Source organism: Phoxinus phoxinus, assembly GCF_949152265.1.
Source record: "Phoxinus phoxinus genome assembly, chromosome: 10".
NCBI classification, from domain to species: domain Eukaryota; kingdom Metazoa; phylum Chordata; class Actinopteri; order Cypriniformes; family Leuciscidae; genus Phoxinus; species Phoxinus phoxinus.
Window position 1 is genome coordinate 12299071 of NC_136885.1, and position 23306 is coordinate 12322376.

The 23306-nt window shown below is 39.1% G+C and overlaps 2 protein-coding genes across 4 annotated transcripts in view; one reads left to right on the top strand and one right to left on the bottom strand.

The window, feature by feature from the left end:
• Window positions 1-361: 361 nt before the first annotated feature.
• Window positions 362-4888, bottom strand: LOC307005637 (serine/threonine-protein kinase pim-3-like). Of its 3 annotated transcripts, XM_079625984.1 has the most exons (9): window positions 4763-4888; window positions 4211-4492; window positions 3777-4052; window positions 3582-3664; window positions 3422-3472; window positions 2977-3346; window positions 2690-2863; window positions 2510-2605; window positions 362-2411 (listed from the first exon to the last, which is right to left on the bottom strand). In XM_079625984.1, the coding sequence occupies exons 1-8, from the start codon at window positions 4785-4787 to the stop codon at window positions 2514-2516; spliced, it is 1353 nt and encodes a 450-aa protein (XP_079482110.1). In that variant the 5' UTR covers window positions 4788-4888; the 3' UTR covers window positions 362-2411; window positions 2510-2513. The 3 variants fall into 3 exon arrangements, with proteins under 3 accessions (XP_079482110.1, XP_079482109.1, XP_079482111.1); XM_079625983.1 differs by having other exon boundaries at window positions 362-2605; XM_079625985.1 differs by lacking the exon at window positions 3777-4052 and having other exon boundaries at window positions 362-2605.
• Window positions 4889-7435: 2547 nt separating this feature from the next.
• ccka (cholecystokinin a) overlaps window positions 7436-23306 on the top strand; it is a 49295-nt gene continuing 33424 nt past the window's right edge. The window contains exons 1-2 of the mRNA XM_079626363.1: window positions 7436-7711; window positions 7824-7906. The gene's annotated coding sequence lies outside the window, so the exon portion shown is untranslated. The remainder of the gene's footprint in view (window positions 7712-7823; window positions 7907-23306) is intronic.

A 23306-nucleotide genomic window follows, 5' to 3' on the forward strand; every position in this document is an offset into this window, starting at 1 on the left:
GTCATCTGCCAAGAAATAGAAGAAGAAGAAGAAGAACAACAACAACAACAACATGGCCGCCCCCATGTATGCTGATTTAGGTGATAAGTCTACCAGTAGTAGTGTGATATCTGAATGTTGTGTTCCATCTCCTAGACCTTTAAAGATCGTAACAGTCGCGTTGACAGAAAATGTTCCATCATTGATAGAATGTTTTTTAGCAGTGACAGAAAAATCTGAAAGCCATCCGTCATTTTGACAGAATAAAAAAAACAAAACAATCTAGCCTATATGCTTGTCCTGTAAGTTTGTGAATGAAAATGTGAACAAAAATAGAGCTGATTAAATGGCTTATTATCATTAAAATATGAAAATTACGGGTAATAATATATACTATTTACGCAAGGCTAACCAAGATGGGCCTCACCTCCGCACCACGCCAAACATGTAAATATACAATATATACATGCCATAAAAGACAGGCTCCGCAAGTCGCTAGCGCCATCTCCAAATGGTAGAAGGGTTGTCCAGGTTAGTCCGCAAGTCGCAAGATCCAACGAGGACCCAGTTAAAACTCCGCCAGATGGAAGAGTTTAAATTGAGTCTGGGCAACCCGGGTCAGCCCGCCAGACGTAAGGCTAACCAAGAGGGCCTCACCTCCTCACCACACAAAGCACACACTGGCTACCACCTTCAGGCAAACTGCTATTCCTCACAATTAATTAACAAAAGGCACAAAAGAGTCACTTACTATAACCAGAGTGATATTAAAGAGTTTGCTTTGTTATTAAATAGCATAACTATTTATAATGAGAAATCTAATAATGAACATATCCGACAGATGTTTCAAAGAAAAGAAAAAAAGAAGAACAAATTGTCTCTAGAGATAGATCCCATTGGAATGACTGGAGAAAAGCAGTTGTTGACCCATTAATACTTTATTCCCAACAAGTCCACATTAAAATCTAGCACAAAATACACCCTGTACATTTAAATTTTCCTAGTCATGATGATGAAACTTTAATAAAAAAATAATTCTTGTGAATCCATTCAGAAGATTTGGTCTAACTTAAATTCCCATTTAGTTAAACCCCCTATTTTTGACCAGTCTTTTAATTTAGTATTATCCCTTTTTGTTTTTTATTATTAGATATTATTTGCCGTTTTACTAACAATGACTAAGGAATAATTTTTTTTTTTAGATATCCATAAAACAGAAGTGTTTTTGGCCTCACTTCCTACTCTCACTTTTTTATTTATTAAGGTAGACTCTTAATAATAGCAATAATTCTGACTAAAATATAATTTTGCTACATTAAATATGCCTTTTATTGGCTGCTAGGAATACAATACTACATTTGCATTTTGATGAGAGCAGAAAATGTGACTGTTGTAATAGTAATATAATAAAATATGATACATATAATAATAAATATGATAAATATAATAAAATAAGAGTAATACAAATTACTATTTCCAAATAAGTAAATGTGTGTGTTTAGTCTGTGCTTTTGTTTTTCTGTGTTATAGTGGGCAAGTTTAAGAATGTAATGTTTATATTTTAACGCTTTTGCATTAAAATTTTAACATTGCCTAGTCACATTCACTATATTTGTGTCCATAGGTTTTATTTTAATAGTTTATTTATTTTAGTTTTAACATTGTTTTGAGGACAACATTGTGTAGGATGAAATAACTTGTTTATAATAAGATCTGCTGGACATATATATATATATATATATATATTTTTATCCAATTAATAAGATATATTTGACAGATTAGTCAAAATAATGATTAGTTGCAGCCCTAGTCATGACTCGCTGATCCTGGGTCTCTTGTTTTTTTAAGACGGGTTTAGTTTAACTAAAGCTCTATTTTCTATTTCTTTATCCTGTTTCTCTGTTACTTGTTTCTTTTCCCTGTTGTAATAAATAAAACTCATTATGCTGGTTTACACTCTGCAGTGCAATGACTTTCACGTGTCGACCTCTATCTCACCGTAAAATATGTTAGTTATTGTTCTGAGCATAAAAAAAATGTTGTATTAAAAATTGAGTTTCTAGTCTTTAGTTTATAGATGCATTCTATGTGTCTATCTCCACCTACTGGACTTTTTTTTTACTTTTATTTTATTGGTCCTAATTTTAAAAATAATAAAAATGCATTATGCTAGTTTAGACCTTGCCTCAGACTGTTATGCTTTTTTACACTCTGTCCCAATTTTTTCTTATTGGGGTACTAACTACATGCTTTGCTACTCTCGACTAGCTGATCTCTGGCCCGGGCTCTGGTTTCAGCTGCCGCTGTGTGTTCAGCTCCTCCAGCATCCACACAGAACGGAGAAGAGGATGTAAACTGTAGTTCACGGTCCACTTCTCTTTCTATAGGTGATCAGGAAGATCTCTGCAGTTCCTGTGTCTCTCCTGCTCACCCTATACAAATAATCAAAACAGTTTATCTACACTAATCCTAACAATACAATCCAAGCCATGTCTGCTGTGATTCAGATAAGTGTAATGTCACTGGCCACCTGTTCAGTGTAGCCAAGGATGGCGCTCAATGTCGTCTAAACTGGGACGATCTCCTGCCGCGTCACTGAGACACCAGCTAATCAACTGACGGCACTCTGTTACACACAATACAATCTTCAGGAACACAAAAGAACAAACTTATCCTGGGTTTCTACTTCTGAATGTTTGCTATCTCTTGCCTATAGACAGTTCTCTAGGGAAGAGCAGTCGGCTTTTGAAGGAGACCCTCTGTGCGGCTCTGAAGGGAAAGCACAGGATGTTGTAGAGCGTCACCCCCACTGACCAAACAGTAGCCGGTCCTGCATGATAGCAGTGCTGATCAAACCACTCAGGAGGAGCGTATTCAAGACTACCTGAGAGACCCAAGAAGAGCAAAAACATCCACTGAAAAGGTTCCAGTCCAAACAAATTCATCAAAAGTTCACAAACATCCACAGAGCATTTCTTGCTGTAACGCAAAACTAACCTGCATAGTATGTGTAGGCCGAGTCCTTAAGCAGGTCTCCACAACCAAAGTCCAGCAGCTTGATGTCATGGGACGCTGTGGAAATCAGCAGGTTCTCTGGCTTGACGTCCCGGTGCAGGACTCCGCGGCTCTCGCAGTGTTTCAGCGCGGTGATCAGCTGCACCAGCACTTTCTTGGCCAAGCCCTCATCCACACCGTTCTCCTCGCAGAAACTCTGCAGATCTTGGCAGGGAACTGGCCGTTCCAGGATCATGCTGTAGCGACTGCGACGGTCAAACCACTCCACGAGCTGCAGGACGTTGGGGCAGGCAGGAGCTGAATTGACCCGGGTCATCAATGCAACCTCCAGCGGCAGCAGACCCTGACCTTCCTGCAGGGACAAATGCTCCATTATATCCAGGGCTGAACGAAACGGATGAAACAACAGATTCACACTGGAACTTACAACTTTCAGCCTCTCTTGGGTCCTGTCTTTAGAGACGTACTTGATGGCAACCTGTAGACGGGTAAACCACAGTAAATCACACTCATTGTGACAGATGACATTTACTGATATCAACATTTCTAAAGGCTGTCTGAACAAAAGAGAGAAGAAAATGTCTTACTGGCAGTCTGTCAGACCTGCGGATCCCAGCATACACAGAGCCGAATCCGCCTCGTCCCAGCAATGGGCCCTTCGCATATGCTTCTGTAACATATACGATCACAAGAAATGTTTTTAAAAGAACACATGTTGCAGTATCTAATGACAAATTATTAAATAATTGACCCATAACTTTTAAATATAAACTTATTCTGACCTTTGCGAGAGCGTTTAGCAGGTCTTTTAAATGAAGTGGACGGACGTCTATCATCTTGGCTCCTCTGGCTGCCGCTCTGCCTCTTCCTCTTCCTGTCAGCCTGACCTGTGGAAACAGACAACACAGAAGACAGAGGTGCTAAATACCCAGGAAGCTCCTGGCTCAGTGTCTGCGTCGGGTCTGGCAGCAGAACCTGATCGCGATCATCAGAACCGAGTCTCTCCTGACCAGCCGTCTGAGTGGAAGCAGCTCTGCTGGATCTGGAGCGGCCTGAGGCTGGAATATTTCAGACATAAAAAAATAAAAAAATGTAATCAGTAATCAATGTCAGCAAGTCACATCAAATAATTACTTTATTATTTTCACCTTTCTATTTTCAATGACAAATCATTAAATAATTGACCCATAACTTTTAAATATAAGCTTATTCTGACCTCTGCGAGAGCGTTTAGCAGGTCTTTTAAATGAAGTGGACGGACGTCCATCATCTTGGCTCCTCTGGCTGCCGCTCTGCCTCTTCCTCTTCCTGTCAGCCTGACCTGTGGAAACAGAAACAGACAACACAGAAGACAGAGGTGCTAAATACCCAGGTAGCTCCTGGCTCGGTGTCTGCGTCGGGTCTGGCAGCAGAACCTGATCGCGATCATCAGAACCGAGTCTCTCCTGACCAGCCGTCTGAGTGGAAGCAGCTCTGCTGGATCTGGAGCGGCCTGAGGCTGGAATATTTCAAAAAATCACATAGGCCTAGTTAGTAGTTTGCATTATAATAATCAATAATCAATGTCAGTGGTCAATTAAAAATTGTTACTAGTTAACGTTACTCAAATTGAAAAGTTTATTTCATATGCAAGAAATCAAGTAACATGTGGTCACTTAGCTGGGAACATTTAGGGATCAAATGGGTTATCTCGAACACGTTTCTTCACATTAAGTTAGTCTATCATTGTACAGTACAACATCATACCAATAAAAAATTAAACACTCACCTCTTCTTTCACTAATGTGAGCCATCGATATCCTCCTCCAACCTGCAATAAAACCAATACAAAAAGCACAAAAAAAACAAACAAAAAAAAGAGAATACAAATCTCCCCAGAAATACTCCTCGAAAAAAAAGAGTAATGTAAAAAATAAAATAAAAAAATTACATAAAACTCGCAACTCCCTCTAAAACTAGAAATAACAATAAAATAAAAGTTTCCTCAGAAATAATATGAACTCTTTCAAAAGTAAAACTATGTGATGAAAATATCCTCCAATCTCTTTCTAAAGTGTCCTCTCAGCAATCCTCCGAACAGCTTCAAAATCTCAAAATACTCTGCAAAAGTCTCTTAAATCGCCTCGTCTTTAAACCAACAGATGTCGATTTGTTTGATTGTTGATATGCAGTCCGAAATCATACAACGCGTCGCTATAGCAACTAACATTCGAATCAATCAATGGCACCGCACGCACACCAGAAGTCGCGTGCATGAGTAAGTTACAGCAGAGCACACTCAACAAATGTATAGCTTCATCTTTGATGTTTTCTTTAATACATGTGAGATTTATTCTTTCTGAACAGTTAGTATTAGTTTTACAATCCCTGGAATTATTCGTGTAAAAGGGGTGTCGTGCGATATCACGTTGAAGAGCATCTAACGTTATCAGTTGTAGTTCTGGCGCCTCCGTCTCAACATACAGTACAACGCGACGTATATTCACATGAAATGCAGAGGAACGGGACGCTGTAGTTCATAAAAAAATATTATTTGCATGTGCTTTAAAGCCTTGCCGGTTAAACATGTCATTCTCTGCTGATGCGCTGTTCTAACGAGCGCTTTTCTGAGCACATAAGTTAATACACCCGACGCACATGCACTAAAAGCCTGTCTAACAGCGCCTAGTTACTGGACTAAGTTATCTTTCGTGTCTTATTGCGCTAATTCTGTCAAATACACACAAGGTTTACATAAACAAAGTTGGTTATGTCTAAAGTGAAAGAACAATAGATTTTTTTTTTGAGAAAATCTGCTTGTCAAATGCTTGTAGGCCCATATTAGACTCGTCGCGTGCATATCTTAAAGTGACAGTAGCCCTAATAGTAAACATGCTGCCGCTTGTCCTTAAAGGGATAGTTACCTCAAAAATAAAAGTTCTGTCATTATTGACTCACTCACTCTAATGTTGTTCCATACCTGTATTAATTTCTTTCTTGTGCTGAACACAAAAGAAGATATTTTGAGGAGTGTGGCTAACATAGTAGGAAAAAACTATTATGGAAGTCACTGGGGTACATACATCAACTGTTTGGTTACCCACATTCTTCCAAATAACTTTTCAACAGAAGAGGGAGACTTATTCGGGTTTGAAACGGCTTGAGAGAGTAAATAATGACAATTACAATTTTTGGGAGAACTATCCTTGTTACTAAAACAACAAAATACAAAGAGCAAATCACTCACTGCTCTTGACTGAGAACTTTAATAGTAGCTTTAATAAGAATCAATGTACAATTTATACAGTGAAGTCTATGTTGTGTTTTATTTTCATATTTGTTCATTCAATTACTTTCTTCAATGCTGTTAAATACACCTACTGTAGCTGAAACAATAAAACACTGTTTATTTAATTTGTTTATTAAGTTGTGTATGTGTATCTTTGTTCTTAATTTTTATTAATAAAGAAAATGACAAAGATGTTTTATCTTCGCCACTTTGGCCTAAATGACCGCCATTCTTTTTTATTTTATATTTTGTTACCTAAGGCTTTGTTTTTAAAATAGGGAGATTAGTTTGGCTGTAATGCTCAGTCACTTGCAAAATAGTAAAACCAACATGAAAAGGAAGCGTGATAAAATCGCGAATCGTGATTTTCCTGAAAAAAATCGTGATATGATCTTTTTTGCCATATCGCCTACCCCTTGCAAAAGTGTCCACTTGGCAAGGCTAATTTTCACTTAAAGTCCCTGTAAAGTAAAAATTAAGTATGTGTTGAGTTTGTCACACCACAGAAAAAAAATTGTATTAGCCACCGAGCCAAATTTAAATTATTAAAAAAAGCATTGTGTTTTAGCAATACATTTCTAACATAATGTGTTTAGATTTTTTTATTTTTTAGAATTGCCTTACAGTCTGGAGCCCAGTCATTGCTTCTGTCCAAAATGCGAGCAAAAAAGCTAAAGGGAGGAGTGGCGAAGCTACCTCAAACGGATTGTTGTACAAATGTCTCAACTGGTAAAACTAATTATACTTTCAAATGTCCAAGATATTAGGAATACTTACAGGAAAAAAATGCCCTTTCTTATTTTAGGAGTTTGGTGTTTTGTTTATCTTTTATTTTGAGAGTTGTATTTATTCTTTTTTATTGTTTTTATTGCAGGTTAGAGGAGGATTGATTGCGATGGCTCACATGGGTGAAAGAGGTCAGTGTTTTAATTTTTCATTTGTTTATTGGTATATTATGGTTGGTATGAGGTTGTATAATGGTTTAGTAAATGTCTAAAATTGAAACGTTTTTTATTTCTTGCCATGATTCTAGCTCAATTGCAATTCAAATCAAGACCCAATAGAAAACTATATATATATGCATGTACGGTAAAATTTGATGTGACCAATGGCATGAATTATTGATTATTATTAAAACATTACCATGTGATGTCTGAAATATTCCATCCTCTGGCCGCTCCAGATCCAGCAGAGCTGCTTCCACTCAGACGGCTGGTCAGGAGAGACTCGGTTCTGATGATCGCGATCCGGATCCGCTGCCAGACCCGACGCAGACACTGAGCCAGGAGCTACCTGGGTATTTAACACCTCTGTCTTCTGTGTTGTCTGTTTCTGTTTCCACAGGTCAGGCTGACAGGAAGAGGAAGAGGCAGAGCGGCAGCCAGAGGAGCCAAGATGATGGACGTCCGTCCACTTCATTTAAAAGACCTGCTAAACGCTCTCGCAAAGGTCAGAATAAGTTTATATTTAAAAGTTATGGGTCATTTATTTAATGATTTGTCATTAGATACTGCAACATGTGTTCTTTTAAAAACATTTCTTGTGATCGTATATGTTACAGAAGCATATGCGAAGGGCCCATTGCTGGGACGAGGCGGATTCGGCTCTGTGTATGCTGGGATCCGCAGGTCTGACAGACTGCCAGTAAGACATTTTCTTCTCTCTTTTGTTCAGACAGCCTTTAGAAATGTTGATATCAGTAAATGTCATCTGTCACAATTAGGCAGGTGTGATTTACTGTGGTTTACAGTACCTTCCGACCCCCCCGGAAGGTATAGGCAGGACCATCCTGCTGGTGGCGGGGAGGGTGGAGGTAATTTTTGCATCAGCATCTGCGAACTCTAACATGTGTAAGTACTGATCTTTTATACAGCAAGTTTTAGGACATAATTGGTTAGATGTGAAGGTAATAAAGTGACGTAGTAATTGAGTCTTCCTGGCAGAACTTATGCTGAAGCTTTAATTTCTGTGATTGATCAGTAGCTTAGAAACTAAAAAGTTCTAGCATATATTTCTAAGTAACTAAAACTCACAGCTTCACTATTAGTAGAGAGACGCTGCCAGGTGCAATTCACACATAATCACTCTCTCTCTAATGGATTCATATAAATGTAATCTTTACTGTGCTACATTATCTGTATCTGATTTAGAACGAGCAGAAATCTGTGAGAAATATAATGACCCAAAGACAAATTAACTGAAAAAAATAAGCTGTTATGTAGGAGTGCTGTGTCATATACCATTGCTGTGCACAAGGCAACCCGCATCAGAGGCTCAGCTCTAGATTCAGGATTATTTGTTCATCAATGACATCAGTAGCAACTAGACGACGTTGACTCAACTTACATCACATAAATGTTGACTTTAAAGGGGGGGTACAATGGTGTTTCATGTATTTAGAGTTGTTTACAGTGTTAAAGAGATGGATTCTCATGCTAATAATGGCCAAAGTTTGAAAAGTTATTTTGAACGAATAACAGAGAATTTCTGTGCTGAAAATCATACTTCCGGATTGCAACACGTTTCGGCTGGTTTTTTTCTATCGTAGATCTAATGACGTAGACCAGAGTGGAACTCCTTATATGAGCATTGCTCTCGGAAAAGCGCGTTCACGCACACGTCGACCAGAGGAGAGAAAGACCGCGCTCATCGGCGCATGGACATCATATATCTCTATATAATATCTATGCATCGACGCGCTACTACCGGAAATCATCATCAGCAGCGCTAAATAGGAATGGTTGATGTCAAGAATGTCTCCAAAAAAGTGTGTTTTGGGATGTGAGGGAAAGTTTACCTTGTTCAGCTTCCCAAAGAACCCAGTGTTACTGGAACAGTGGATGCAGTTTGTATTTCCGGGACAGCAAAGGAGTGTGGCAAGTGCGGTTTTGTGTTCTGGTCATTTCAGTGACGAATGTTTTATTAACAAGGCCGAGGTCGTCGCTGGATTTGCAAACCAAATACTATATGTATATATATATATAGTAATATGGCCTACCGCACCACGATCGATAATAAGCAAACCTTCCCGGGCGCTCCCGCTTGACTCTATAGCTCCGCCCACGCCCAGAATCAAGGACCTCGGCTTTTTCCGGTAAGAATCGGAAAGCTGTATTTTTATTTTATAAATATGATGAAACTAAAGACTTTTTGGAGATATGAAGGACGCACTATTACTCTATAGGTACTCAAGATGAACATGAGATTGACTGAAACTAAGTATTTTACCCCCCCTTTAAAAAAATCTGAAGTTGTTCAACCCCTAGCGCACACCAGCATTCATTCAGTGAAGTCTCTGAAGTTTAAAACATGTTGTCTTTTAAAAAAAATAAAAAGTAACCACGTGTCTACTTTGTCTGGTTTACAGGGATATTGATAGACAAAAACCACACACTAGTAATCTAGGATTTTTCTGGAAAGATATCAAGCAGTTATTATTCATTATATTGGTCATAACATGGTATGTGTGCTCCCCCAGTGCAACCGCATTCATAGTACGAACGTGATTTCAAAGAAAAGGGCAGGTCAACCCTACAAAGCACCGTCACTGAAAAGAAAATACATAACAGAATCTAAATCATGTACAATAATTGTCTGAAAATGGTCAAATGTAAAAAAAAAAAAAAAATAAAAAAATATTACAAATAATTGTAATAAAATTGTAAATGCAGGGTTTTTCCTGGCTCAAAACGAGGCAGAGGTGCCTCCCTAAGGAGGATTTTTTTTTTTACATTTTAAAGATGCACTCATTAATCTGGTGCACTTTGAGTCCGAATCCGCTGTTAAAAATAAATAATGCACCGCCAACCGCCCAAACCTATGATATTCTTTGATTTAGATATTTGCATCTGATCATCACATTACAATTATTCAAATTCTTAGTGTTAAGCATGATGATACATATCATGCTGAAGTATTCTTAAAATAAAAGTTCTTCTTTTGGCAAAATAAAATTTCATTAATAGCCTAAACAGAGGCTTTACTCCCTTCAAACTTAAATTGTCAATGTTTCATTACACTGTGATCACTGTAAAACACTCTTATCAGAATAATTTTGATACCTTTATAAAGGGCATTTTTCCCTAATTTTATTAAATGTATGCTCCTTCTCTCATTTCAAATTCTTTATTTTGATCAATACATTCAATTAGAATAATAAGACACTATAGGGACCAATCAAATTAAATAAGTTACATTGAAAAATTACAACAGTATTAAATTAGATTATTTTAAATATTTTGTGAATATACAAATAAGGAATGTTGAAAAGAATGATACTTTGAAACTAAACCGCCAGTAGGTGGCGGCAGGCGACCCTCTTAATGAATTAGTATTTGAGTCATTCATTCAAACGGCTGATTTATTCAGAATGAGGCAGTTTATGAATGGGTAGTTGAATCTTTGACTCAATCGATTTGTTCAAAACACTGAATCATTCAGTAATGAAGCACGAGTGTTCCTGTGAGATGCATTATGGTTCTGCTGTGATCTTTGTTTGGAACTATTTTCGCTGCTGAAACAGAACAAAAACAGTCATTGTGTCTACAATGTAAGTGACTTAATTTTAACTATTTGTTTATTGAACTGTTATGAATCAGTGTCTCGGTTTCAATCGCGTTTTCGGTGATTTCCTAGTTATTTTTTATATTGAAAATTGTTTTAATCAGGGCATTTGTCTGGTTGGGCAAGTACAATTCTCTTTCATTTGTCCCTTAAAAAGCGTTAATGTCGAGCCTTGGCATGTGTTTTCCTTGATTGGTTTTCCCTGAAGAGAATTACGTTGTTGAAAACGAAAGTAAAAGAGTGACGCACGTTCATTGTGCTTTACCCGTGATGAGTTTCCGTGTCTTTATTAAACTCAACACATTATAATGATTCATCTGTCATCCACTCTTTTATGACTTGGCCCGCCTGACCCATGGATTTTAATCCGCGCATCACTATCGGCAAACTATACGGTTTGAGAATGGATACAGGCCAGGAACCCGCAACAGAACCGTTACAGTGGAAAAAGGGTATCTGAGCACTTGTCTGAGTTTATTCGGGAGCCGGAGGCGGCACGAAATTTGACGGAGGCAGCCGCCTTGTAATTCTCTATGCAGGAAAAACCCTTGTAAATGGTAAAATTACATAAAAAGGACTAGATGTTACAATCCCAACTGATTCAGTCCAATTCCTGTTTTGAGTGGGTTTTGAGGCACAATCTTAGTTGGGGGGGTTTCGTTAGTGACCACTTTCGTTAGTGATGTTTCCTCCTTTTACGACACATCTTCAGTTGTGCATCTTGGCTTCTTTAGGTGTTTCAGCCATTTATCACAAGACACCCTCCGCCAAGGCAGTCCGCTTGTGTTTTGCAAGGGGACTGAGTGGTCATTTAAGCATAGCACAGCTTTTTCTTTTCGTATGCTTCTTCAGTGGTTTCATCCCAGGGGACCGTTAGCTCAAAAATGTAGACACGACAGCAGGACATGGACCACAGCACTAGGTCTGGGCGCAGGTTGGTCACAGCTATCGCTGGTGGGAAAATGAGTCTCTGGTCTAAGTCGACTCGCATTTCCAAGTCCCTGGCTTCGTTTAATGGGCTAGAATCTGAGGATATAAGGGGTCAATGTGCTTAATTTCCCCTTCTCGGATGAAGGCTGTTGGCTTTTGGAGGATGGTCTGGGTATTTGGGATGGCATTGGTTGTGACTCTCTTATGCTCAAGTGTTGAGGCTAGGCATCTCAACACTTGGTTGTGGCGCAAGGTGCATCTTCCTTGGGTCAAAGAGATCTTACAACCCACCAAGATGTGTTTGAGGGTTGCTTTGGCTGCACACAGAGGACATGCCGGGTCCTTTCCAAGCCAACGGTGTACATTTGCTGGAGAGGGCAGAATGTCGTATGTGGCTCTGATGAAAAAATATTCCATATTCCACAGGTCGCTCCAGGTGATTTTTCTTTTCTCTATGCCATCCCAACTCACCCACTGGCCTTGCTGGACTTGGGCGACCACTCTGGCATATCTAGCTGCTTCCTCCTGGCGTCGCACCTCCATCACTACCATTTGGCGCCGCTCGGTTGGAGTAGCTTTTTCCCATGTGGGTGTTGTTGTTCCTAACCCAAAGCCTCCCCTACCCTGTTGGACATGCCCCACTATATCCCGATGTCTGAGGGCGGCCTTTGCGTCTGCTACTGCTGCGCCCGGCTTCCATTTCCTCCTAGTTGCCAAAGTGGGAGCAGCACTACGTACCAATGGATCCTGGGACTCAATGAGTGTTAACTCAAGCCGTGTCTTGTAGGGGTGTAACAATATATCGTGCCACAATATATCGCAATACAAAAATGCAACAATACGTATCGTGGATAGTGACAATATGTATCGTGGATAGTTCACCCAAAATAGAAATTACTGTATAAGAAAAAAATCATGTTTTCAGAGTTTTAGTGTCAGTACTACATTAAACTACTATATAATGTTGATAATAATGTATAATAATGCAATGGTCAGCTTCAGAATCATGAATATTTTTATTCTGGTGTCACCATTGTCCTTGAATTACAAGCACCAAGTCCAAACCTGTTAATTTAAACCCACAATGTAATTTCAAAGTTAGCATTTTAATCAACAGTACATTTTTTGTTAACCTTTTATCATATGTCTTGGGAGTATCGCAATAATATCGTATCGTGAGTTCAGTATCGTGATATATATCGAATCGTGAAATGAAGGTATCGTTACACCCCTAGTGTCTTGGCACATTTGTACTCTTCCACCAGGCTTGAGAAAGCACTCCGTTCACATACACTGCTCATGCATCTTGGCAGCCCAAGCCACTTCCTTATTCGTCTCATCCGTGAGAAACTCGAGACTGGTGTTGCGTGCTGGTGACGCTCATTATGAGTTACGTTTAGTATGTACTTGAAGTATACCAGGGTAGGATGCATTGCAATCTTTCAATATAAACACAAAACATAATATAAGTAATAAAGTGTTTTTCATATAAGTTTCTATTCAGGAAAAATTATTTAATTATTCAACAACAAAAGTTACAACAGACTGGTGTGCATGAACTGGTTTCTGGATCTACTTAACTGCCAATTATCAAATCCAAACAGTCAAGTCTTTCTAATATTGTACATACAAATTATAAATGTCATATTAAACATACATATTTCCTTATATTATACTATATTTCCAAATAGCAAGTTAAGTTAACATACATACAAACAATCAGTTTTGTTCAATGTGTGAATATATTGTATGACTATGAGAACTCTGATTGGATGTTTGACTCATGTTTATGTAATGATCTGTTTGAAAGAAAATATCTCCTTATGAGGTGGAAGATATCTCTAAATGAATAGGTAGTAGTTATTCTTTTGTTTGTGTGTGTGCTGGGCAACGTTTAATCAGCTGTTACAATACAACCTCGCCTCGTTGGATATGAAAGCCTAATAATGTTTTTACACCTCATGCAGTGAAGAGAGAGATATTGAACTGCTTTGCCAGTGTCACTACGATTTGTTAAAATGAGCCTATTAGCCAGAGAGCCTAAAAACCCCTCTCTAATAATTGACATGAAGACAGGTAGAACAATGGAAAAGAAAAGTTGTGATTGATGGCCTGTGAATTTTAGGTTATTCAAAAACCCAATAAAGATGACTGATACTGTTCTCTGGGCAAAAGGGAAATGCAGCAGACTAGAAAAAAAAACTATTTATAGTTTATAGTAGGTGTTCTTGGTGTGAACAAGCCTTAAACCACTAGATGGCACAAAAACTCACCTCATCATTCTTCTGAACATCTGTGTTTCACCATGGACTTGGAAATTTGGCTGATCAGGAACATGTTTGCATTGCAGTATACAGTATCTCATGATTCCTATGCTGCATGTAAAACCTTTTGGTTAAAGTACAACATAACCTCACTGTATCTGAAAACAACATATTAATCATTTTACACATCATGCAGTGAAAAGAGATATAACGGTTTTTCCAGTATGTTTACAATTTGTCTAAATGACCCCATTAGCCAGAGAACCTGAAAACCTCTCTAACTGACATGAAGATGGGATAGGAAGAGAAAGAGTGACGAGTGGAAAAGAATCATGACTGACGGTCTGTGAATTTCAGGTTATTCAAAGAGGAGCCAGTAACTATGACCGATCCTGCGCTCAGGGTGTACATGGGAAATTGGTGCATTCCTGAAAAAATAATGTATTGTTGAGTCATTTTTAGCAATGGAAATGAACTCTGAGGGACTCTCGACTGCTAACTGGCCAATCCAAAAATTACTTCGCAATCTGTTCATTTCCTTTCATAATGTGACATAACAGTAAGACCCTCAGGTGGTCTAATAACCACTTCCTCTCTGATTGCAAACGGAAGACACATTGATCTCTGTCAAAGTTTCACCAGAGGACAGAAAGGCAGCCTCTCCAGGGACAGCTCTGGGGACACAAGGCAGCTCCTTTGACAGTGGTTCGGGTTATTAAAAAGAACTGCACATATACGTTTTTGACCAATCCAAAATTGCACATCAATGCAAATTTCGAATTAACCAAGAAAATCATCCATCCATAACCATTTAAAAGCAATGCAAAGTTTGCTGATATATCTATTCATCTCCGAGCTGACTGAGACATCATTTTGCAGTGGACGTTCTAGCAAGATGTCATTTCACCACTCGTAATTTACAATGTGGACAATTAGCTTGAGCGACTGTCATTTGCAATGGAGTAGGAAGTCATTATGCAGTGAAGGAGATGCTTTTATTGGGCTCAGAGGGCATTCAGAGACAGATGAGAGCAAGGATATGAGCGCTGGCCTCTTTGATAAAGTGTGCCATTAAATTTGTGCTTGTGTGGAGACAAACAGCATCTAACTGCCCTGCAGTTGGACCTGTGAATCTGCTACTGTGGTTACACTATCAAATGTTGCGTGCAGGAAGGTTGTGTGTTTACATACAGCTCCAAGAGAGTTTCTTTGGAACACAAAGAAACTGAGAATTAATACCTGGTACATTCTAAACTGTTATTTGTTATTGGGATATAAATGAATGTACATAAACAGGCTGCACATATTGAACTTGCAAAAAATATATACATGAACATGTTATCACACTCAAACTGAAAATCCAAATGCCCTGATTGTTCTTTTTAGCTTTGTCTCTTCTTTTTTATAAATGAAATTTATAAACCATAAAGATACATGCTAACAATTCCATTTGCAGACTCATTAACAAACATGCACACACAGTCAGTTCAGACAGATTCTGAAAGCAATTTATAATTGCTCTAATTACTTATTATTACACAAACATATGCACACTTCAATGTAAAACTTTTTTAATGTATTTTTGCTTTTTTTTACGTATTCTTGTTGTACACATATTCATACTTCAGGATTCAGAAGTATTGACCTTCTTGACTGTATCCAACAATTAAGACTATATAACAGCATATTTTTTTACAAAATCTGTTCTGTTGAAATTATATTCAGATCATTAAAAGTATTTTGCTGCGCCCTACATTTCACAGTCAAAACTAAAACTGTTACTACATGACTTTACACCATTAATATAATTTTATTATTGCCTGAAACTGAAACCCAAAAAGTGACAATGCGGACACTTTCTATATGAAAAGACTGCATTTATTTAAGCTCAACTTTCATCCCTGTTACCCAGGTATTGTGAGAGAGGGAAAAACTGGTGCCATTACTGAACAGTTGTATGGTCCTTCTCATAAGTCTCTGGAGCATTGTGAATCCTCAGAGGCCATTAAACAAAATTCAGACCCTGCATATCTGCCCAGTATGCCCATTTACTCACTTCATCACAGGCTAAAGTAAGCATACTACTTTTCTTATTCTAAATGTGGACCTATAAATCATCTGCGAATATATCATGACAAAGAAGAAATGGAAATACAATAAGATGGCCATAATATTTATATAAAAAAAGTATTTATGTATGACAGTGTGCAGATGTGTATGTGTGTGAGAGAGATCGCAGTTCCTACCCTGAAGAAACCAAAATAGCTAATTCACTGTTCATCTATTTTAAATAAGCTTCGGGGCTTCATTTGGTCCAGAGTCAATTAAGACTTATTCAACAGGGAAATCAGTTCATCAGTCTCAGTTAAAGATTACAAAGGCAAATGAAATCTGATACTATATGGAAGCTTGTTTCCGCCACAGAATAAAAAAATAAAAAAGGTAACTGTGACTTTTTAGCTCACAATTCAAACTTTTTTTCTCAGAAGTGTGTGGTATAAAGTTGCATTTGCGAGTTATAAAGTCAGAATTGCCAGATATAAACTCGCAATTGCTAGTTATAAAGTCAGAATTGCGTGATATATAGTCGCAAATCGCATCGCCCGAGCGAGAGGATCTTATGACTTCGCCTCCGGCATCTGATCCCTTCGCTCGACCTCGGCCCGTTGACCTGTCAGCCCCGCCTTGGCTCCTCCCACCCTCGGCTCCACCAGAGACCCTCGACCTTGCGGCTTCACCTGGTTCCCTCGTCCCACCGGCTCCCACTTGGTCAATTGTCACTCTGCTTACGCCACAGACTTGCAAGCCTTCCGCTGCACTCAATCTCTCCACCTCTACGGCTTCAGCGAGTTCCTCCTCCCCTTCTGCTCCGCCTCATTCCTCTGGCATTCTGGCTCCACCTCAAGTGCTCATCGCCGCACCCTCGCCTTGGTCTCCAGAGCCAGTGGTATCACTCAAGTCCATCAGTTCTCTCTCTGCGCCCTGCGCTCGTCCCCCGGATGTCATCAGCCAAAACTCAATCATTGCTCCTCCATCGACTCTGCCGTGTGCTATTGTCCTGGCTGTGCTCTGTGCACCATCTGGCCACTCCTCCCATCTTCTCCTCCCTGGCTGCTACCACCATTTTCTCCTCCTTGGTCCCTTCTACCTGCTCTCACTAGCCCTTCGCCTGCTCGTCCACCTTCAAAGCCACCTCCTTTCCTCCCTCATCTTCTTTACTATGGCGCAAGTTTGTGCCTTCTGGGAGGGGGCGGACTGTCACAGTTATGTTCTGCTAAATTCATTTTCATGGACTTTTAGTTTGTTTATCTTCAGTCACAAGTTTTTCTTTGTCTAGTGTAACAAGGTTAGATGTTATGGGAAAAAGGAGGCGGGAACCGGCGAACATTCAACAACTTTAATAAATAAATAAATCCAAAATGAAAGTATAAGCCAGCAGCCCCTCGCGGACGACTGCTGGCTACAGAAACAAAACACAACACAAACACAGGCCTGTCCTCTCTCGATCTTCACTGTCGTCGCTCCTCCTTTTATGCCTCCTCTCCTCCGTGAGAGATACGAGACCGGTGCGTCACGCAGGTGTCGCTCATCAGTAATCACGCCACCGGTCTCACGCCGCTCTCACGTCCCTCGACCTCGTCCTGCTCGCCACATCTAGTTTCCTGCCACTTATGAGTTGTTATGATTACTGATATGACAACACGATCTCATGAAAGTGCGTATCTATACCACGAATGTTATTTCTTGTGCCATTTATACGCCAAAATTGTTTTCCGCGTGCATATGTTACGCACTGATAGCCCTTGGTTAGGTTTAGGGGTGGGGAGTGTGCGTATTACACGCCATAACGTGTGTATCATATACACGCGCAAACTGCGTATCATATGCACACACAAAATATTTTTGCCATATAAATGGATCGAGAAATAACATTCGTGGTATAGATACGCACTTTCATGATATCGGGCTGGATATGATTAGTCATTCTGTTCAACTGTTTGTCATTAATTAATCTTGTCTGCCTGAGTATTTAGTTTCTGTGTTTTCAGTTCTGTTTGTCGGTTGTCATTAACTTATTTCCTGAGTTTGGTTATGGTTTGCTTTCATTGTATTAGTTTATTTTGTATTCATCTTCATCGTCCGGTTGTCTACCTACAACAGTGTTACTCATTGGCTCGCCAAGCTTTAATTTGTGGCTCGCATGGCGGTACATAATACAGTGATATGATCATGTAGTCACTACAGATTTCAGTGATATATAAACATGCACATCAACCCAATCACGTGTTTAGCGTTCATACAAACTACAATACATTCAGATTCATCAATCGGGATGGTAAGATACATGATGGGCTAATGTAGAAAAAAATAACTCAAGGTCATTAAATATATTCTGGAAATCCTGCTTTTTTTTTGTCATTAAGGGAAATCATCTTGTCTCAGTTACAAATGTGACTGGTAAATCATGAAGAATGTATTTTTCCCCGCCCTTTTGTATTGTTTCCAATGCATATTGTATTTTCATGGATGACAGATTGATAAGCAGACATGGTATTTATGACTGGATGTAACTTTTGATACTTCGCGGTTAAATTGGCTCTCCTACTGACTTGGTCCTATCAGTTTGGCTCTCATGACAAAAATAGTGGAGACCACACTTGGAGACTTTGTGACACCAATGGAAGGGTTTGTCCATATTTGACCCAAACATGGGTTGAACCAACCCAGCATTTTTTAGAGTGAAGATCCACTATGTTCTTCACAAAAAGATGTCGTATGGCTTCCGAAGACTTGAAACACAACATGAGTTAATACTTTTATACTGTTTTCGGTCAGTTTTTGCAATAAATACAATAAGGGGCTGTACTTTTATTTGCCTGTTACGTGTTTTATATTGTTTAAAAGTGGGTAGGTTTAGGATTATGGTGGGGTTTGCTGCTCTTAGCTGGAGTCACGCTCTTCTATCTACGTGAGCTGTTTTGTGTGCTGAGCGTGGTATTCTGATTCCGGCACTTTGGTCTAGTTTGGTTTCAGTTCTGTGTCGGGATTCGAACATTCATGCTCTTTGTTTTTGTCTTGTGTTGTGAGCACACGGGATGAGCATTCACTCGTTCTCGTGTGCTTTGGGTGCTTCTCATTTCTAATTTGTGCATCCTCGTTTCCTTTCTTCGCGTCTCAGCTCCGCCTCAACCCCCCGGCTGCAAGGGAAGAAAATGTGGACGGAGGAATCGAAGGAAAGCTTATTGGAATATTCTTGATCACTTAAGTGTCACTTCACAGAGTCATCAGATTCGCTCAAAGGATCTGTCCTTATGTTGTTGAAGTTTAGTTATTTAAGAAATTCTTAATAAATAATAATGCAAGATGCCCTGTTGAACTATGTGAGATGTACAGTATAGCTTATTTAAACTGCAAAGGAAAAGCATGAATTATAATGAATATGACAGTTGTGAAGGGGGAGGAGAATTCATACGTGCATCAGGATTCTCAACAAGAAAGACTTCTGCATTGGATACACCTGTGTATACTCGCTCAAAGCTCCACTGGAAGTTTCCTAACTCCTCATTCCTCGCCTCCTCGCAGTGCAATTAGAGAATTGAAATGGCCTTCAACATGGCTTTCTTTGGTTGGTTTCCGGGTCACATGCTGGAGGACGGAAGAACGAGGAAGCATCAACTCGAGTATTGAGAAGCACTTGTTGTGTGAGTGTGTGGTTTCGAGTTGGCTCTGGCCATACACTCTTCTGTCACGTGTGTTCAGTGTAGCACGCGGTTCATGTTTCATCAGCCGATTGCTCTCTTGTGGTTTCGTACACGGCGTGTGATTTCATGTTAGCCTATGTTTTGTCTTGTGTTGTGTAGCAAGTGGCTCGTTGTTTGTCACTGGCTGTGTGCTTTCATGTTGTCATGTTTGAGTGTTATGAGTGTTCTCATTAGCTGTGTGTTCGTGTCTTGTTTTGTTTGAGCACATGGCTTGTGATTGTGTTCGCTTGCCGTGTGCTACTGTCTAACCCCTCCCATCTTGTTACCTGATTATTGGTTCAGTTGTCCCACCTGCTCTCCCTCGTTACCTGCCTTGTTTGCTCCCTATTTATTCTCCTTGTGGTTGCAGTCCTGTGCCAAATCATCGTCATATGTTTACCCATTGTATTCCCTCTCATGTAGTCTAAAAACACTTTGGTGGACACACGGCCTTAGAATTTAACCAAGCCATGTAATAAATAAATAATAAATACAGCAATAAATTAATGTTTTTTTTAATAACATTTCATATGTAGATTTTACAAAGTAACGGACATGTTTAGCATACACAAAGGAACTTACTAAACTGTTTTTTTAGGTGGAAATACCTTTTTTACAGATCGGTGAAATAAGAAATAAATATTTTCTATTCAAAATTAGAATAATTTTTATCTCAATGTGAGGAATACAATTATTTGTAATAGGTAGGAGATTGTTACATCCTTCTCAACCATGGTGGCCTGAATTACCAAAAATGAGTGATGTGATTTTTTTCACATGTTATGTAGCAGTGATATAAGGTGTCACTATTTATCAGTGTGTTTATCAGCACTGTTATCTGTGACAACCTGACCCAAAAACTTGCCTGAGTTGGAAAATACACGTAATTTTTCTTATTACTGTTCATTTTCTCAACTGCGCATCTTAACTTCCTCAGGAACTACCTGACATGCCCTCCAACCAACAGGATATTTAAGGAATACATGATGCATCCAATCATGACTCTAAGGCTTCATTATTTTGAATGTTGATTTCAAGTCTCTCTCTCTCTCTCTCTCTCTCTCTCTCTCTCTCTCTCTCTCTCTCTCTCTCTCTCTCTCTCTCTCTCTCTCTCTCTCTCTCTCTCTCTCTCTCTCTCTCTCTCTCTCTCTTTGTTTTCAAAATTTCTTTGAGATAAGGCAAGAAGACTGTAAACTAATTGAAATATAATTGACAAATGTAAACAAAAAAATCTACTTCATTAAAGGGGGTCAAATGGAAAATAAAAATGGAAAATTTTATATAAAAAAAAAAATCAGAGCCAAATCATTGTGAATATCATGTTATGTGCAAAGCAAGCATAAAGTGAAGTTTCATATATTTGCTGTTGATGGGATAATTAATAATTCTGTTTCACAATTCAAACAAAAGGTGCTGATCTGGAAAATATACAGTAAGTGTAGTAAAAAAACTTTATTGCATCCTCAGTGGACTCAAATATTCTGAGGAGCACCACCGTATACAGCTGTTTAAATGGGATTCCAAAATGCAGAAAATATCTTAATATAAATATATATAGTGTGATATGGAAAGGCTCTCTCTCATCCCAGAGATTTATTGTAATAGATACAGCATAAAAACTATGTTTAGAGGAAATACTGCTTGTCCAAAAAAAAAACCTTCGTAAATGGGATTCCAAAATGCACTTTTCCCCAAAAAAATTTACAACTGTTGCTCTTTAGAAAAGTTGGTTTGTTTGAGCTGAGACAGTCAAGCGACAGCCCTGCAAATATGCAAGACACTCGTGGTAAGATAATTGTTAATAAGGCCTATTTGTTTGGGGCAAAGACATTATTGCTTTTGGGAAACAATTCTTTAAAACTTAGAAGGGGAATTGAGAACTTCTTACAAGCAAACATTATTACAGAGAATAACACTTTTATCTGTCTTCTTGTTGTGACCCACAGCCAATCTATGATCAATTTCAAAAATTAATACCATTGTCTTGATACATAGAATCTTTGCGGTGAATACAGACACTCTAGACACAGTACATAATTGGAGAGCTCAATCAAGTGTATACATCTCTTAACCCTTGTGTGGTGTTCAGAGACTGAAAATAAGAGAAACATTTAGTTTTCTGGAGCATGTTCATTATGTTCATGTACACATAAGTGTATGTGTGCTTGCAAACATTGAGCCCTTGGACCTGTGCCTGTGTGGATACATGCATACACACTCTACCCAAACATGCAACCCAATTAAATGCACCTGAACCAGCCAATCAAGGTCTTACTAGGCATGCTAGAAACTTTCAGGTAGGTGTGTTTTAGGCAAGTTGGAGCCAAACTCTGCAGGACAGTGGCCCTCCAGGACCAAGTTTGGATACCCCTGGTCTAGCACATCCCACAGATGCTCAATTGACCTATCGGTATCTCAATTGACCTAATGGAAGAGTATCAGTTGCACGGGGACCAGTTGGAAATATTTAGATTTCAGCGCCATAGAGAAACATTGGGAGATCCGAAACTCTCATCGGTTTTATGGCGTTTTTGTTATAAAATGGTAAAACAATGTGCCTGGGGTACTTGTAGCACTGATTCCAGGTTTCCTGAGAGGATGGGAATGTATATTCATACATTCATGTATTGAATCACCGTATTTTGCGAGTGTTCACCCACGTGTTCCAAAAGTGTGATAAGATTTGCGTGAACGGACCAATTATCTGCGCAATACAACTGAAGCCCGGTTTATTTATAATTTCAATAATGTTACACTCTTAGAAGAAAAGGTTCTATATAGAACCTTAAAAGGTTCTATAGGCGCTTCGTATTTGGAACCCCTAAAAGGTTCTATACAGAACCCTTTTTAAGGGTTCAATCAAAAGGGGTTCATTAAGGGGTTCATTCATTAATTTAGAAAATTTAAAAGGTTCTTTTGGAGTTGAGTAAAGAACCCTATGGTTCTATATAGAACCCCAATGAACCCTTTTTTTCTAAGAGTGTAGAACCTTTTAGGGGTTCCAAATACGTAGCGCCTATAGAACCTTTTAAGGTTCTATATAGAACCTTTTCTTCTAAGAGTGTAGTAACCAGTAACCTGGTTCCCTAATGGTGCGTTAACACCGGACGCGAATAGAGCGTCATAGTGATTTTTGTGCATTTTGTTTGACGCGAATTCGCGTCTGCCACCCGGGTTGAAAAATCTGAACTTCTGCGTCAATTCACGCCATGTTAACCAGTCAGGAGCCTGCTTGCTTCACATGGCATAAAATAGGATTATGGTGAAATTCGCCAAACTGGGTTCGCTTCCGGAGGGTCTGGTGGACCCAAATACGGCGACGATGATCCCTACGCCACTGTTCTGATCTCCAGAGCAAATACAGAGCGGTGACTCTCTCGATAAATGATCTATCAACATCACACATCTTGTAAAAAGATGGCTGCCAACGGGTTTCGAAACTTTTAAAACTTTTGCCTCAATTTTGCTTCAAACTTATGTTTTTATGCGCATCAATGTCGCTCTTGACACGCGAATGGACACAAAGTGGTCAAGCGTATAAATAAA

Bases quoted from the DNA above. Each gene is read 5' to 3' on its own strand.
- LOC307005637 (XM_079625984.1), bottom strand. From the start codon at position 4,787: ATGGCTCACATTAGTGAAAGAAGAG. The intron at 3,665-3,776 runs GTCAGAATAAGT...TATATGTTACAG, and splicing joins TGCTAAACGCTCTCGCAAAG to AAGCATATGCGAAGGGCCCA. The intron at 3,473-3,581 runs GTAAGACATTTT...ACCCGTCTACAG, and splicing joins GCAGGTCTGACAGACTGCCA to GTTGCCATCAAGTACGTCTC.